The sequence below is a fragment of the Choloepus didactylus genome, chromosome 21 (genome assembly GCF_015220235.1).
Source record: "Choloepus didactylus isolate mChoDid1 chromosome 21, mChoDid1.pri, whole genome shotgun sequence".
Taxonomy (NCBI): Eukaryota; Metazoa; Chordata; class Mammalia; order Pilosa; family Megalonychidae; genus Choloepus; species Choloepus didactylus.
In genome coordinates this window covers 46,034,975-46,052,428 of record NC_051327.1, presented here as the reverse complement: position 1 = coordinate 46,052,428, position 17,454 = coordinate 46,034,975, and the positions used below count along the sequence as shown (strand labels likewise).

The following is a 17,454-nucleotide window of genomic DNA, read 5'->3' as shown; positions in this document are numbered from 1 at the left end:
ACACCAAAAATAGACTTGTGTTTCAATAACATAAAGCCTTTGCCTACCATCTCCTTAAATCCTTCTGTACATTGTGAGGTTTGAAGGAAAGATGAGAGGAGAAGGATTCACGAAAAAACCCACCAACCAACCAGCACTTCCAAAGAAGTCTGTAGTCGAGAAAAGCCTTCCTAAGTCAGTTTGGGTGGAGCGGGAGATGTAGCGCTGACAACTCAGCTGCTGGGGTCTCACCTAGGTCTGTACCATGTGGGTTCTCTGGTGTCTGGCCAGGTTGGACCTCTGGCTGAAGGCCTTACCTCACTGGAGAACCTGGTAGAGTTTCTCTTGGGTGTGGGTTTGCTCGTGGCAAAGGAGTTTGATGCTCTCTCCAAAGCCACACCCACACTGGCCTCAGCACTAGTGCCACTCTGTATTGCATGTCCTTCTGTGCTGATGCAGAGTGGCCTGTTGCCTAAATGGCTTCCCACAGTTCCCACACTTGTAGAGCTGCTGGGCCTCATTGTCCCCAGCTGCCTGCACTGCCAGGTGGTTGGTCTGTGGGGCCTGGTCAACTTCCAGGCCTCCTGGAAGCCCTCCTGGCACCGTGGACACACTCAGGCCAGTCCCCTGAGAGCATCTACAGGTGGTTGACCAGGTGGATGTGCTGGTTGAAGCCACGGCCACACTCCATGCACTAGTGTGGCCTCGCAGATAAGTGGATCTTTCTGTGCTGGATGAGGGAGGAGCTCTGGGTGAAGCACTTACTACACTCGGAGCAGCTGTAATCCACTTGCCAGTGTGAGTGTGCTGGTGCCAGAGGAGCTTGCCACTGGCTGGGAAACTCTCCCACACTCAGAACAGGTAAACTTGGCAAACCACGGAGGATGAACCTGGAATCCGGGCCCTGCAGGAATCCTTGAGGTAGAGGGAATACTGGGGAAGGGAAGGGGTGGATGGAGGAGGGTGGGAGGGCTGCTGAATACTGAGGGTGGCAGAAAATGGGTGAAGAGAAGGTGGAATGATGGGGTGAGGGGAGGGACCTGGGGAAAGATGAGCAGAGCATGATCCAAGGTTGGAGACGGAGTGGGGGTGGGTGGGAAGCAGAATCGGCCAGCATGGTGGAGGGTCAGGATAAAGGGAGGTCGCAGTGGGAGTATGAACAGTAAGAGGTGGAAAAGGAAGAAGGACCTGGGGCTTCTGCTGGGCAGAAGTGAGGAGCGTGCTGGAGTGGCCAGAGCCCTGAAATGGGGTTTTGGGCTTGTGCCAAGCAACATGGTGGCTGAGCTTGGTACAGAGGCAGAAGCTCTCCCTACCCTCCACACACCTGTAAGTCTTCTCCCCTGCATGCAAGCAGATGTGCTGGGTGAGGAAGGTCTTCTGACTAAAGCTATCACCACAGTTGGGACAGCAGAAGGGATGCTCCCCTCTGTGACTCCTCTGGTGGTTTATCAACTTTGACCCATCCCCCAAAGCCTTCTCACACTGGGAACAGACATAGGGCTTTAGCCAGGTATGTACCCCTTGGTGAGCCAGGAGCAGGGAGGTGACTGTAAGGCCCTTGTCACACTCCCCACAGATACATGGCTTCTCTCCAGAGTGGATTTGCTGGTGCTTAATGTGGTTGGAGCCTCCACAGAAGGTCTTGCCACACTGAGGACAGCGACAGGGCCGCTCACCAGTGTGAACCCACCAGAGCTGGATGAGGGTGCTCTGAGCAAAACCTCTTCCACAAGTTCCACACTTGTAGGGCCTCTCTCCCTGATGAAACTGCTAGTACTGAAGCAGGTTGGAACTTTGGCTAAAATGTTTTCCACATTCAGGTCTAGGGTAAGGCTTCTTACCCGCATGACTTTGAAGATAACAGGTCAGAGAGTAACTATGCCGGAAGCTCTTGCCATAATCAGTGCAGCTTTAGGGCCTCTTACCAGGGACAGGTTTCCTGTGGCCCGTGAGTTCACAGTTTGGGAGTGGTACCCAGCCCCTAATTCTCAAGGGATTATTTTGAGATTTCTCTAATTTAAGATTCTGGGCAATGTCATCTGAAGGTGTTTCTTGAGACTCTGAGCCTATAAACTGATGGCACTGTTCTTGGAAATAGTCCTTGATATTCTCCATCACTGGGCTCTTCCTCTTGAATAGGCTTGTCTTCATTCTCATTCCCAGACCCTGTGGAAGAAAGTGGAGATTTCAGAGTCCTGCACCATAATTCTCTCCAGAGAGGGGAGAGTAAGCATAGTTTTCCTAGAAATCTGCAAAGGAGACTGTGTTCTCAGAATCATATAATCAATGCCTCTTGATAGTTAGATTTCTTTTAAAATTTATTTTCAAATATCATCTGGGCTTATAAGATTTTTAGTAGTCTTGGATTTTGTCATCTTCATCCTGAATGAAAGTGTATCAAGGAAGGATAATTCACATCAGCCTGGAACATCACAACACAAACCATCGACAGAGAATCAATTTCAGCAGCAGCAGGAAAGGCTATTGCTCTGTTGGTTAAGGTGATTACTAGAAAGGAGCCACTCAGACCAAGAGGAGAAACTTTTAAAAAGTCTAACTTTTAAAAAGAAAATACAGATAAATAAATCTCAATAACCTAATTATCCAAGAGTAGAGTTTGCAATGGGACTGGTAATTATTCCAGTGGCTCATACAGAAGAATGCTAATTTTATCTGTCTTTAGGAGATCAAGCCTGTCAGCTTGGATTTCCCATTACCTGGGGGACAGATGCCTCTGGTCATGAGGAGTTCACTACCAAAGACACAATCCTTGGCTCCCAGCTCCCTCTCTGTGCTGTCCCTGCTTGTGTTTCACCTCACAGCTCTACTGATAATCCCCCATCCCTTGTCTCTGGCCCTGACCTTTCACTTGGGTTCCAAAGCTGCAACTCATGCTGCTGCCCAGATATTTTCCCTCTTGATGCCCTGCAACCACTTCAAATTTCACACCCCTATGCAAAGTAATCATTGACTCCCAATTTCAGTGGCACCAGTGTTTACTCCCTTGGATATCTCGACCATCTAAGCTTGAAATAGTGGAGCTCCTTTTCATTCATCCCTCTCCTCCTTTTCCTAGAAGCAAACTACCATATAAAAGAGATGTGCTGTCATCAGTCACCAGGAAAATGCAAATTAAAATCACAATGAGCACCATTACACATTCACTAGAATGGCTCAAAGGAAATGTATGTACAGTACCAAGTATTGCTGAGGATGTGGAGCAACTGGAACTCTCATACGGTGCTGGTATAATGTGAAATGCTCCAGCCGCTTCAGAAAAGTTTGCCGGCTTATTAACAGTAAATTAGACATACACTTACCATATGAACTAAGAAAAATGAAAACATATCCACACAGACTTTTTCCAAAAAAAGAAGAGAAGCTTTATTCATAACAGTGAATAAAGCAGAGAAGCTTTATTCATAATAGTGAGTAGCTTTATTCAACAAGTGAATAGATAAACAATTTGTGGAACTCCCATATTGAATACCCCCTGTTCTAGTTTGCTAATGCTGCTGGGGTGTAAAATACTAGAGATGGATTGGCTTTTATAAAAGGAGGTTTATTTGGTTACACAGTTACAGTCTTAAGGCCATAAAGTGTCCAAGGTAACAGATCAACAATCGGAGTACCTTCACTGGAGGATGGCCAATGGCATCTGGAAAACCTCTGTTAGCTGGGAAAGCATGTCCAGAGTTCTGGTTTCAAAATGGCTTTCTCCCAGGACGTTCCTCTCTAGGCTTCAGCTTCTCTCCAAAATGTCACTCTCAGTTGCTCTTGGGGTGTTTGTCCTCTCTTAGCTTCTCTGGAGCAAAAGTCTGCTTTCAAGGGCCATCTCCAAAATGTCTCTGTAAACTGCAGTTTCTCTCTCAGCTCCTGTGCATTCTTCAAAGTGTCCCTCTTGGCTATAGCAAGCCGGCTCCTTCTGTCTGAGCTTACATAGTGCTCTGGTAAACTAATTAAGGCCCATGCTGAATGGGCGGGGCCACACCTCCATGGAAATTATCCAGTGAAAGATCTCACCCACAGTTGAGTGATCACATCTCCACAGAAACATCCAATCAAAAGTCTCCAACCCAATCAACACCAATACATTTCCTGCCCACACAAGACTGCATCAAAGATAATGGCATTTTGGGGGAACATAATACATTCAAACCAGCACACCCCCAAAAATGGAATACTACTCAGCAATAAAAGGAAACAACTATTGATACATGCAACAAATACATGAATCTCAAATTATGTTCAACCAGAAAAGCCAGAAACACAAGAGTACGTTTTGTAGGACTCCATGTTCTAGTTTGCTAATGCTGCTGGAATGCAAAACACCAGAGATGGATTAGCTTTTATAAAAGGGGGTTTATTTGGTTACACAGTTATAGTCTTAAGGCCATAAAGTGTCCAGCGTAACACATGAGCAATCGGGTACCTTTACTGGAGGATGGCCAATGGTGTCCAGAAAACCTCTATTAGTTGGGAAGGCACATGGCTGGCGTCTGCTCCAAAGTTCTGGTTTCAAAATGGCTTTCTCCCAGGATGTTCCTCTTTAGGCTGCAGTTCCTCAAAAATGTTACTCTTAGTTGCACTTGGGGTATTTGTCCTCTCTTAGCTTCTCTGGAGCAAGAGTCTGCTTCCAGTGGCTGTATTCAAAATGTCTCTCATCTGCAGCTCTTGTGCTTTCTTCAAAGTGTCCCTCTTGCCTGTAGCTGCTCTCAAAAGTTCACTCTCAGCTGCACTGAGTTCCTTCTGTTTGCCAGCTCATTTATATAGCTCCACTGATCAAGGCCCACCCTGAATGGGTGGGGCCATGCCTCCATGGAAATATCTAATCAGAGTTATCACCTACAGTTGGGTGGGGCACATTCCATGGAAACACTCAAAGAATTCCAATCTAATCAGCACTAAAATGTCTGCCCCACAAGATTGCATCAAAGATAATGGCGTTTGGGGGACATAATACATTCAAAACCGGCACACTCCATGTATATGAAATTCTATAACAAGCAGAACTTATAGGGGCAGAAAGCAGACAAATGATTATAAATAGTTATCTGAGGCTCAGTAGGGGAGGGAGTGATTGCCTGCAAAAGGGCATAAAGGAACTTTGAGGATGATTGAAATGCTCTGTATCGTGATTGTGACGATGGTTACATCTGTTTATACATTTACCAAAAATCATCAAATTGTAAACTTAAAATGGATGCACAGTGACCAGGCTGTCTGTAAACACTGGAGCACAGGTTCCACCATCTCCAATTATTGGGGAGGTGGCACTCTCCCTGCAAATTGGGGAATAAGGCCCACCCCCTCCAAGCTCCGGGGCAGATGGCCTGCCCCTCCAAGAACAGGGGTGGACCCCCCTTTCCACACACATGGGTGGGCCTGCTCTCTTGACCCAAAGAGATCTTTTCGGTCCAGACCTCTGCTTCCATGGTTCTCCCTTGAAGTCACTCTTCCTTCAGTTCCGTCTTCCTCCGTCCCTTTCAGTCCATGCTGGCAGTGGTTCTGCTCATACAAATTTCACAAAAAACCTTGTCAACTTTGCATGCAGTTTAAGGGGATGCAAACCATCAGACAAAAGGACTTTCCACAGATCCTTCCTGGATAACTGCATTTCCAATCTGACTTCCACTGAAATGGCTGATTGGATCCATGTTCAGAACACCCTCTTTAGCAAAGGGTTGTTTAGTTAAACCTTCACATGGAACCCTCCTCTGGGGCCTCACTTCCCAGTTCAGGGAGGTCCCTGATAGAGTCACTTCAGGCCCTAGTCTCAGTCCTTTATCTGGATAGGCTGAGAATTTTCAAAATCATCAATTTCTGGTTCCTTTGTGCTTAAGAATTTAATTCTCAGCTTATCCCTTTCCTCTCTCATTTTGCTATAAGGTGTGAGAAGAAACCATGTTACAGTTTCTACACTTTGCTTAGAAATCTCCTCAGATAAATATCCAAGTTGACGGCTTACAAGTTCCATTTTTAATCAAACATTAGGATACAAATTCACCAAGTCCTCTGCAACTTTGTAATAAGGATTGCCTTTACTCCAGTTTCCAATAAAACATTCATCATTTCCTTCTAAGGCCTGACTGGAAATACCTTTAATGTCCATATTTCTACCAACAGTCCCTTCAAAGCAACCTAGGCTTTTTCTATCAAGTGCCTCACAATCCTTCCAGCCTCTATTCATTACCCAATTCCAAAGCTGTGTCCACATTTTCAGATATTTGTAATAGCAACACCCTACTTTCTGTGACCAAAAGCTGTCTTAGTTTCCCAGCTGTGATCACAAATACTAAAAAATGGGTTGGCTTAAATAATGAGAACTTATTAACTCATGGCTTTGAGGCCAGAAGTCCAAAACAAGCAAGGTGATGCTTTCTCCCCCAAAACTAGGGCTTTCTGGAGCTGGCCATTGACAACTCTTGAGTCTTTAGCTTTTCCATCACACAGCAATGCATGTGACAGCATCTTGCTCTTCCGGGCTCCACTGACTTCCAGCTTCTGGATCTTTCTGTGGCTATTTCCCTCTATGACTGAATTTCCTTCTGCTTATAAAGGACTCCAGTAATCCAGATTAAGACCCATTATGTTTCAATTGGCCACACTTTAACTAAACATCTCAAAAGGTCCTATTTACAGTGGGTTCACAGAAATGGATTAAGAACATGTTTTTTTCTTGGGGTGCATAATTCAATCAACCATATTTGTCATATGTTAATGACTATATGCAATTATTTTGTTAAAATACCATATTTTATTCAATTTTTCTTTTACTGCTAGACTATATCATTATTGTAAACAATGCTGAAATGAGAACTTCATGCAAGCACAGAGATATTTTTCCCTGTTGAATCTTGTGTAGGAATCATTCCCAGGAGTGCAGCTGCTGCCCCACATAAGAAAGGGCATCTGGCCTCCATAAAGTAGAAGCTCTTACAACTATGAACAGGCTGCAGTTCAACTTGCTACTGTCTGAAACTGGTCCAATCACAATGACCCTGGCCCATGTCTGGTCTTGAGGGTGCTAGGAAGACCACAGCAGTTCTGGCAAGTCTCCTCTGGGAGTCAGCTGGGACACAATAGCATAACCAGCCCTTATGAAAATTAAAAGTACCACAGGCTGCCAAAAACTTCAATCTAGTTAGCCACCATAATCCGTCATCCTCTCTGTGGCTACCCCAGCTGTCCGCTCCTACAGTCCCTGTCACTAGTCTAGCCCAGGCTTTCCTTACCTCATGTCTTACTGTGTGCTTCCTAGTTGGCTTTTTTGGTTTGTTTCCCCTCTCTTCCAGTTATGTGCAGCAGTTCTTCCCAACTGTTTTTACAGCATTGCACACGCAGAAAATGTTAAGAAAAATTTGCACAGCACTCTGGAGGTAAAGGATGAAGCTGCTCCCAGCTGGAGGTGCCTGGCTCTGGGAATCTGGACACACAGTTTCACCTACCTGCCCCAGAAGTTAAAGTAGTGGCTACACATTAGAATTACCAAGGAGCTTTTAAAAATCTGCTTTTTAAACTTGTGTATGCTGCATCCAGGAGTAAAAACGTGCACCCAAGTTTGATAATCTTTGAGCTAAAGAGCTATTTCAACACACCTGTAAACTCCTCAGCTCAACCTTCTTTCATGTCAGTGCTTCCCTTCTGAGGAATGGGTAGAGTACTAGTAAACTAAGGTCAAGGCCCTGAACTGAAGTGTGTGCAGCAGCGCTCAGCAGCTGGACTCAATGCCAGGTGATGATACGTTCTGACCTCATCAAACTGTGGAAACCTAAATAAGTGCCTCTAGGCTAGGGACACACAGGCTTTTAGCCACAGTGGTGTAATAGAAAGCCCTGAGAAGGAAAGCTGGACCTAGGGAAAATGAGTGTTTATGCGTGGGGGTGTGGTTTGGGGGAGGGGTTACGGGCAGAAGCGAATGGAGGTCGTGGGAATAGTAACAGGAGGCCTGGATTCGGGGGTAGGGGGGAGTGCGACGCAGCAAGTGTTGCTTGATGAGCTCGTTAATGGAATAACTAGACTCCAGGAAGAGAATGATGGGTGGAAAGCTGATGACAGGGGCAGCGGAAATACTTGTCTTGCCCATTCTACCCGATAACACCGACGTGCTTGCGGGGGTTAATAGAGTGCCCCACCAAATCTTCCCCGGGATCGGAGGAGTCGGCGGGGTCTGTGTTCAGTAAACGCCTCCTCCTCCAGGCAGGTGGCAGCAGGCCCGAGTTCTTAGTGAGACCCCGTTCCCGCACGTCTCCTGCATAACACACCGAGCTGCAGCCGAGCGGAGGCCAGCCACCTCCACTCTCGGGAGAGGACCAGATCTCAGCTCCGGGAAAGTCATCGGCGGCGTTGCAGAGGGTCCCAACTCCCGCGTAGTCACGGCCCCGAAGCCGCGTCTCTTGCAGCTGCGCGACCTGCTCCGGGGAGGGGATGCTGCTGAGTCCCCTCAGCCGTCAGCCCCCGCGGCGCCTGCTGGGAAATGTAGTCCCCCCGCAAGGGGCCCTGGGAGCTGGAGGTCCTTAAGTACTTGCGCTCCGAAGCACAGCTGCGGGGACTGTGGTGCTGGGAGTCCCGGGCGTTCTTACCCAGTCTCGACCACGGGGGACCTCTATTCCCGCCCTGCTTGCTTCCCACTTCCCCAAACCTTCCCTTTTCTCATCATGGCCTTCCCAAGGGTGGCGAAAATGTCAGAGAGATGAGCACACCAAAAAGGGACGTTTAGCAACCGCCCTGCTCCAGCTCCTAACTGGAATGAGCGAGGCAGTGGCTGGGGGCGAGCTCTCCTAAAGCAAGAGGTTTTAAATCCCAGAGCGGCACGTCAGACCAGGTCACCTCTTCCAGGAATCTTCTCAGCACGCAAGCCTCAGCCGCTGGGGGCGAGCGGCAACCCACTGTCGGCGTGAGGGCGGGGGAAAGGGCGGAGTCTGAGCCGCGCGTACGCGCTGGCCCCGCCCCCGATCGAGCTCCTCCCGCGAGAACCGTGCCTGGCCTGCGAAGAGAGAAGGTTGGAGAGAAGGAGTAGCCGAGGGTGGGACGACTGCGCCCCCTAGGGGCGAGAGGCAGCTGCGAGGCTCCCGGGCCGGTAAGCTTTGGAGAAGGCGTGGAATGTCTGAGGAGGCTGAAAGGCGACGCTGGGTCGCAGGACCGGGATTAGGGTGAGGTGAGTTTTGGCCTCTGGCTCAAAATTTAATAAGGTGCCAAAAAACTTAGTAATCAAGATGAATAATATTTTAATGCAATATTTTTAAAAATCCAAACCAAAAACTAAATCCATGATAAACAAAATACCAAAACTTAAATGACAGGATTCGATCCTGCACTTGCATACTGTGTCACAATCATTTCACCCTAATCCTGGCTCCTACACCTGGAGTGGACCCTGCTTATGGTCTGAGGTCTGCCATAAGCTGCCGGAGTGACCTTAGACCAGTAATGGCTCACCCCGGCTTCAGTTGCCCTCATGTAAAACTAGGAAAGGTCCAACTAGATGACCGATGAGAATCTTGGTAGGTCTAAAAACAAGTGATTCTCACAGAAGTGAACAAAAGACAGAATTAGAAATTTCATTAGAAATGCCTGCACAGTTCTCCTGCTCAGGAAGATCTCCTGACTCCTCTCAGTTGCAACAAGTCTTGGGAATGCTCAAGAACCAGAGCTCAAGAACCAGATCTCTTCTTGGAGAAGTTTACACTTCCAGTTAACTTTTTCAAATCTCCTTGCAAGCTTATCCAGTAAATTAATTAGGTAGGATAACAATCTGTTATCTTACAGAGCTATTTGATCTTATCAGAGCATCACATTTCCAAGAAGCTCGCTGTCATCAGATAATTATGACAACAGAGAAACTAAGGGGGAGGCATGTGATTAATACATCAAAAAAGGTATTTAAAAAAAAAAAGACACTACAGTTTCTCTGTCTCTCTCTCTGTTTACTCTCTCCTGGGGAAGCCAACTGCACAACATGATCAGCCCTGTGGAGAAGCCCAATAGCCAATGAGGAATTGAGGCTTCGTGACAACAGCCATCCTGGTAGTGGATCCTGTAGTCCCAGTCAAGCCTTCAGTTGACAACAGCCCTGCTGATATCTCGACTGCACCCTCAAGATATACCTGAGCTAGAGACACGCACCTAAGCTCTTCCTGGATCCATGCTCTCAGAAACTGTATGAAATAATAAATGTTTGTTACTTTAAGTTGCCAAGTTTTAGGGTGATTTGTTCTGCAGCCATAAATAACCAGTACAGTAGTGACAGTAATTGTAGTCACCAGTGTGAAACTTCCCAAGGCTCTGAAATTCCTTCCAGTTTTAAAAGCCTATGATTCTGTGACATCTGCTTGCCCAATTAAGGCCAGTTGAGGGGGAAGCCTGGTACTAGTATGGGAGAAATGCTGTTTCCTAGGCCAAGGAAACCAATGGAGGGACAGGCCTTTAGGATGACTCTAGGATCCTTGAGTTAGGGAGAGAGAGAAGTTCTCTGGGGCAGAAAGGTACAACAGCAGATATAGGGGATGACTTTTCACCCTAAGCTGAAAATGGTGTTGCCTACCAAATTGCATTTATGATGCAATCACCTGTATTTCTGATTTGCATTCTCAAATCTGCGTCCGTTTGTCACAGTTTCCAGACCAGCCTGAGTAATCACTGTTACTAGATGTCATTCCTGCCAAAAGCAAAGAAACTTGGCAGTTCAGTTAAGCCAAACCACACCAGGTGTGTGCTGGGAAGAAGCTGTTTGGCTTTTTTGAAATGTCACAATAACTCCCTGTCTCTCACCACCACTCATGCCTTAAAAGAATGGATGTCAGACTTGCTCAGGGGTGGAACTTGTACTCCACTCCATCCTCTGCCTCTTCACCCTCCAGACGGTGGAGCCAGGATACAGTTGAGGGGGATAATGGGGAAAGCAGGAGAACCAAGTGCCCAGCTTAGGGGAAGTTCAGGGCTTTGGGAGGTGTATTCATTTCCAAGGGCTGCTGTAATAGATTACCACAAACTGGAGGCTTAAAACAACAGAAATTTATTCTTTCACAGTTCTGGAGGCCAGACATTCCAAATAAAGTTGTCAGCAGTGCTGCACTCCTTCTGGAGGTTCTAGGCAGGAACCCTTCCTTGCCTCCTCCAGGTTTTAGTGGCTGTCAGCATTCTTTGGCTTCCTTGGCTTGTGGCCACATCACTCCAATATCCACCACCACATCATCTTCACACCACCTTTTCCTCTGTGCATGTTTTCTCACCTTCTATTGGATTTAGGGCCCACCTAGGTCCAGGATTATCTCATCTCAAGATCTTTAACTTAATCACATTGCAAAGACCCTTTTCCAAATAAGGTCATGTTTGCAGTTTCTGGGAATTAGGATGTGGACACAGAAAAATCTTGGTAGGGGGAGGCACCATTAAACTCATTACGGGAGGCAAACAGACCTGTATTAAAATCCCAGCTCTAACATCTTCTAGCTGGTGACCTTGGGCAAATCACTTTCCTTCTCTGAAACTTAGTTTCTTCACCTGTAAAAGGGACAGAACTGTAGTTACCTTCTGGAGAGGCTGTAAGGAGTGAATGAGAGAATAAAGTGCCTAACAGATTGTATTAGTTTCCCAGCAGCTAAAACAAACAGCACACAATGAAAATAAACAAACAAAAATTGTAAATAAAACAAATATCACACATTGGGTTGGCTCAATGACAAGAATGTATTGGCTCACGGTTTCAGAGGCTAGCAGGCTTGCTTCCTCCTGGGATCACCATCTTCTGGCTGGCCGGCAATATTTGGTGTTCTTTGACTTTTCCATCACATAGCAATTCACATGGCGGCATCTTCTCCTTTCTCTTCCCAATTCTGTTGACTTCCAGCTTCTGGCTATTCCCATGACTTCCTCTCCATGTTTGGATTTCATTCTGCTTATAAAGAACCCCAATAATCAGATTAAAGACCAACCTGTTTCAGTTGGGCCACACCTTAACTAAAAATAACATCTTCAAAAGGTCCTATCTACTATGGGTTCTCACGCATATGAATGGATTAAAATTAAGAACTTATTTTTCTGGGGTACATAGAAAATGCTCAATAAGGGTGACCACTGAGAGGCAGGTGGGATATTCCCTTCTCTTGAATTCCTCTAGATTCCAGGCATTCTCTCTCTCTCCTTTGTCCCTCATCATTCATTGCCCTGCTGATCATCTCATGCCCAAGTTCTTATCTTTCCAATGAGCTTCCACCTCTAGAGGGCAGGGCATTTCACATATTATCTCCTTATATTCCTTAGGCATATAATGGTGGTGAGAGAAACCACCACAGTGAGGCTCCGTATATATGCTGGGCACTATGTAATATATATATATATGGTGTCATTGTGCAGAGTAGGAATTATCTGACCCATTGTAAAGGTGAGTTCACTGAAATTTAAATAAGTTAGCATATCCTGTGAGTGAAAGTGTCAGGACAGAAAACCAAAACCACTGTAGGTATTTTAAGCCAGCAATTAGTTGATTACAAAACTGTTGGCTAAGTTTGACCCATAAGGATGGCTCCACTAACACTATGGAATTGATTTGTTAGAGGAGTTTCTGCTGCAGTCATGAAAGTGGGGAATCAGGAGGCTGCCCTTGGAACTGAGTTTAAAAAAATCACACAACTGTAGCCCAGGCTACATGTGTACAAGTATGTAGGTGTACGCTGCCAAAAGCTTCCTAGCTGAGATGTGAGTGGGGATTTAAGTCAAGCCCATACTCGCTGTGGTAGATTGAATCATGTACCCCTACAAAAGACATAATCTTAATTTGTGTTCCTGTGGGTGTGAACCCAAGGGTTGCAGCCAGCCAGCACTAGAACACTACAGGCTTCAGGGAGAACACATGACCCTGCCAATGCCTTGAGTTTGGACTTCTAGCCTCACAAACAGTGAGACAATAAATTTCCTGTTCTTAAGCCAACCAGGATGTGGTATTTTGTCATAGCAGCCTGGCAAACTAAGACAGTCTTTCACCTCTTTGGTTAAATTTATTCCTAGATATTTTATTTTTTAGATGCTATGTAAATAGAGTTTTCTGAAGTTTCCTCTTCAAATTGTTCATTGCTAGTGTATAGAAACACAACTGTTTGTGTTTGTGTATGTGTGTGTGTGTTGATCTTCTACCCTGCAATTTGGCTGAATTCATTTATTAGCACCAGTCTGAATTCCACTGGATTTTCTATATATGAGATCACGTCATCTGCAAATATAGTTTTACTTTTTGCTTTCCAATTTGGAGAACGCTTATTTCTTTGTCTTGACAATTGTTCTCACTAGAATGAATAGCAGTGGTGAAACAGTCCATTCTTGTCTTTCTCCTGATCTTAGGGAATGCTTTCAGTCTTTCACCACTGAGTATAATGTTAGCTGTGGAGTTTTCATAAATGCCCTTAACCATGTTGTTCTGGTTTGCTAAAGCTGCCAGAATGGAAAATATAAGAAATCGATTGGCTTTTACAAGGGTGTTTATTAGTTCACAAATTTACAGTTCTAAGGTCATGAAAATGTCCAAACTAAGGCATCAACAAGAGGATACCTTCACTGATAAGTGATAACCTATGGCATCTGAAGTTCCTGTGTCACATGGAAAGGCACATGGCTGGGGTGTTTTGGGCATCTCCTGGGGTTAGCTTCTCCATTTCCGATGCTTTCTCCAAAATGCCTCTGGGCTTCTGCTGGTCCTTTGCTCCTGGGTTGCATTGCTTTCAGCTTCTGATTCCAGGACTTTCTCTCTTTAAGCATCTGTGGATTCTCACTTAGCTTCTCCTGGGAAAACTCTGCATTTCATCTCTTAGCTTCTCTCCTGGTTCTGGTTTCAAAGACTACCTCCAAAATGTTTCTGGGCATTTTCTCTCTAAGTGTCTCTGAGCACTCTCTCTCTCTGAGCTCTCTTAAAGAATCCAGTAAACTAATTAAGACCCACTGTTCTAGTTTGCTAATGCTGTGGAATGCAAAACACCAGAGATGGATTGGCTTTTATAAAAAGGGGGTTTATTTGGCTACACAATTACAGTCTTAAAGCCATAAAGTGTCCAAGGTAACACATCAGTAATTGGGTACCTTCACTGGAGGATGGCGAATGGCGTCCGGAAAACCTCTGTTAGCTGGGAAGGCAAGTGGCTGGCGTCTGCTCCAAAATTCTGGTTTCAAAATGGCTTTCTCCCAGGACATTCCTCTCTAGCAAACTTGCTCCTCTTCAAAACGTCACTCACAGCTGCACTGAGTTCCTTCTCTTTGAGTCAGCCAATTTATATGGCTCCACTGATCAAGGCCCACCCTGAATGGGTGGGGCCATGCCTCCATGGGAATATCTCATCAGAGTCATCACCCACAGCTGGCGGGGGCACATTCCAAGCAAATCTAATCAGCACCAAAACTTCTGCCCCACAAGACTACATCAAAGATAATGGCGTTTGGGGGACACAATACATTCAAACTGGCACACCCACCTTGAATGGGTAGGATCACATCTCCATGGAAACAATCTAATCAAAAGATCCCCCCCACAATAAGTCTGCACCCACAAGACTGGATTCAAATACATGTTTTTTCTGGTGTACATAATAGATTCAAACCTTGTTAAGGAAATTCCCTTCTATTCCTACTTTCCTGAGTGTTTTAATCATGAAAGTGTTTTTTAACTTTTCATTCCTTCTAATTTGATGATTTTCATATATTGTATCACTGTCTTAGTTTGCCTGGCTGCTATGATAAATACCATACAATGGGTTGGCTTAAACAATGGGAATTTATTGGCCCCCAGTTTTGTTGTTTTGGTTTGTTGTTGTTGTAGTTGTTCAAAAATTTTTATTGCACATGGAACAGAATAGGCACATGGGAAAAAGTGATGAGCAAAAACAAAAGGCAGACCCCGACCTCATTTGAGGCTACAGGAAGTCCAAAAGCAAGATATTAGGAAGGTTTACTTTATCCTGAATATCTGTAGCATTCTGGTCCTGGCTGCTGGAAATTCTTGGGATTCCTTAGCTTTCCCATCACATGACAATGCCCCCTCCCTTCTCTTCTGGGTTCCCACTGATTTCCTGCTTCTGGCTCCTCCCTGTGGCTTTCTCTTTGTAAGGCCTCCAGCTATCCGGATTAAGATCTACCCTCATTCAGTTGGGCCACACCTTAAATAAAAATAACATTTTCGAGAGGTCCTATTTACAATAGGTCACACCCACAGCAACATGGTCCAGGATTAAGAACATACCTTTTCTGGGATACACAACACAGTCTACCACAGTTCACCCTCTGGACATCAAAAAGACATGCTCTTCCCACATGCAAAGTATATTCACCCTGTCAGGCAAACTAAGACAACCATCCTTACATTACTAGCATAAATCCCAGATACAAAGCTTTGAATTACTGAGTAAATTGAGAGGCCCTAGGTTCTCAGTGAGGTCTTTCATGTGAGTTGAATGCATAAGATTTGGTGCATGGACTTGGAGATACTTGTTTTTGAACCCCCAGCAGCCCCCTTGGAGCTCAGGTAGATTCTGGATGGGGGAAGTTGGAGAACCTGGGAGAGGTCACACATGGCAAGCAGGATGTTAATTCTTTTCTTTATCCCATCACTGGGAGAGCTCCTAGGATCAGTTCTGGAGGGTCTGTAGTTAGCCCCGGGAGCTAGTAGAGAGACATAGATGAGCTGTATGGGTGGGACCCTTGTGGTCCAGGAGTTGAGGGGCTTGGGATTTTCTGATGATAGGTGCCCTGAGCTAAAGATGCTGGAATCCTAATCCTGGCTTCTTTAAGCCAATCCTGGGGGAAACACTGTGAGAGTCTGGGTCAGGATTTTTGCTTGGAGATTGTTATATGTTGATTTGTGTCCCCCCAAAAGACATGTTCAAGTCCTAACTCCTAGTCCTGTGAATGTGACCTTATTTGGAAATAAGGTCTTTGAAGTTGTTATTAAGATGAGGCCAAACTGGATTAGAGTGGGCCTTCATCCAATATGACTGCAGTCCTTATAAGGGGAGAGGGAACACAGAGACACAGGGGAGAACCCATGTGACGACTGAGGCAGAGAGCGAAACCTGATGATTGCCAGCAAACCACCAGAAGCTAGGAAGACACAAGGAAGGACTCTCCCCTACAGATTCAGACTTTCTAGCCTCTAGAATGGTGAGACAATAATTTCATGTTGTTTTAAGTCATTCAGTTTGTGGTACTTTGCTACTGTAGCCCTAGGAAACCAGGACAGAGAGGATGATAGGAGAGGAATTTCCTTCCCCGTTTCATGAACAGTGACACTTCATTCCCGATTTTACCACAGTCCCAGTCCCAGATGGAGCCTCTGCCTCTTCTCTCTTCCCTTCTAAATCTGAGCAGCTGCAGCACAAAGGCTGAAGCGGGTCTGGGGTCAAGGGAAGGGAGAGGCAGCATGTTCATGACCTGGAAACAGTGTGTGTGGGGAACCAGAGTGCAAGCTGTGGAGGGATGGAGGGAGCCAGGCTCCATGGGCATTTCCCAGGAATTGGACATCCCCAGAGCCCTTCATACCCCTGGGGTCAAAACCAGCCAGGAAGCAGGGTGGGGAGACAAGTGATGCCAGAGGGGATGTCATGTTCCTGGATCTCAGCACTGGGCAGTAAGTCAGCAGGCTCTGTGGTCACCTCTAGTAGTAGCTGAGATCAGGGAATCCCTGAGCACCCCCTTTTGCAGGCCTTGTCTTGGATCTCACCTCTACCCCCTACCCTGCCATCCTGTTCCCAAATGGCCCCTCCCAGAGGTTTACCTACTCCCATGTCCTTAAGTTAACATCCTTGTGACCTACAGTTCTGTGGCTAGGCTGAGATGGGAGGTGAGCAGGTCTACCCCAGGCCAGCCCACCCTTCTCAGCCTTCCTTGGAGTCACCCCTCTTGTGGAGTGGATCCAGATCCCAGAGGAAAAGCATGTGTGTTTCCTGAGGCAATGGACCTTCCATGAGGCTCTCGTGCCTGTCCCATTTGGGATGTTGGCGACTCAGCAGGGGCAATGCAGACATGGTCCCTGTCTTCCTGGAGTATGCCTATGGGGATGTCCAGGGAAGGGAGGGAGGGAGCTTGGTCAGGGGTGGGGAACTGTTCCAGCATCCCATGTCCCTCCCAAAGCACGGTGAGATCATGGCCACACCCACCCTTCAGCGCAGCCTCTGTGGCCCACCGAGCTCAGAGGGGGTACTCTGGCTTCCAGGACTGAATCAAATCAGAGATAGAACTGGCCTTATTGGAACCAATCTCATATTCAGAAAAAGGTGGGAGCAGCCTCCCACCCTAGGCCTTGGTGTTTACAAAGTGCTTCCACATTTATTTGCTTAAGTCGTAGGATAGCCCTGTGAGGAATGTCTGCCAGGGACTGTCTCCATGAGGCCCACAAGGGCTGGGGCCTGAATACTATTTGGCACATGACACCTGGGGGTTCAGCTTGCCTAGATGGGCAGGAACACTCTGCCCCTGACCCTTTTGGTTAGGGAAAGGAGC

The 17,454-nt window shown here is 46.3% G+C and overlaps 1 protein-coding gene across 1 annotated transcript; it reads right to left on the bottom strand.

Moving 5' to 3' along the window:
• Nucleotides 1-231: 231 nt before the first annotated feature.
• On the bottom strand, nucleotides 232-16,979 carry ZNF843 (zinc finger protein 843). Its single transcript, XM_037813820.1, is given in 12 exon segments — nucleotides 232-297; nucleotides 299-339; nucleotides 468-616; nucleotides 1,304-1,417; nucleotides 1,419-1,489; nucleotides 1,491-1,574; nucleotides 1,577-1,659; nucleotides 1,662-1,737; nucleotides 1,954-2,145; nucleotides 8,244-8,421; nucleotides 8,869-8,965; nucleotides 16,913-16,979. Coding segments are annotated over 12 exon segments (1,218 nt in total).
• Nucleotides 16,980-17,454: the final 475 nt, after the last annotated feature.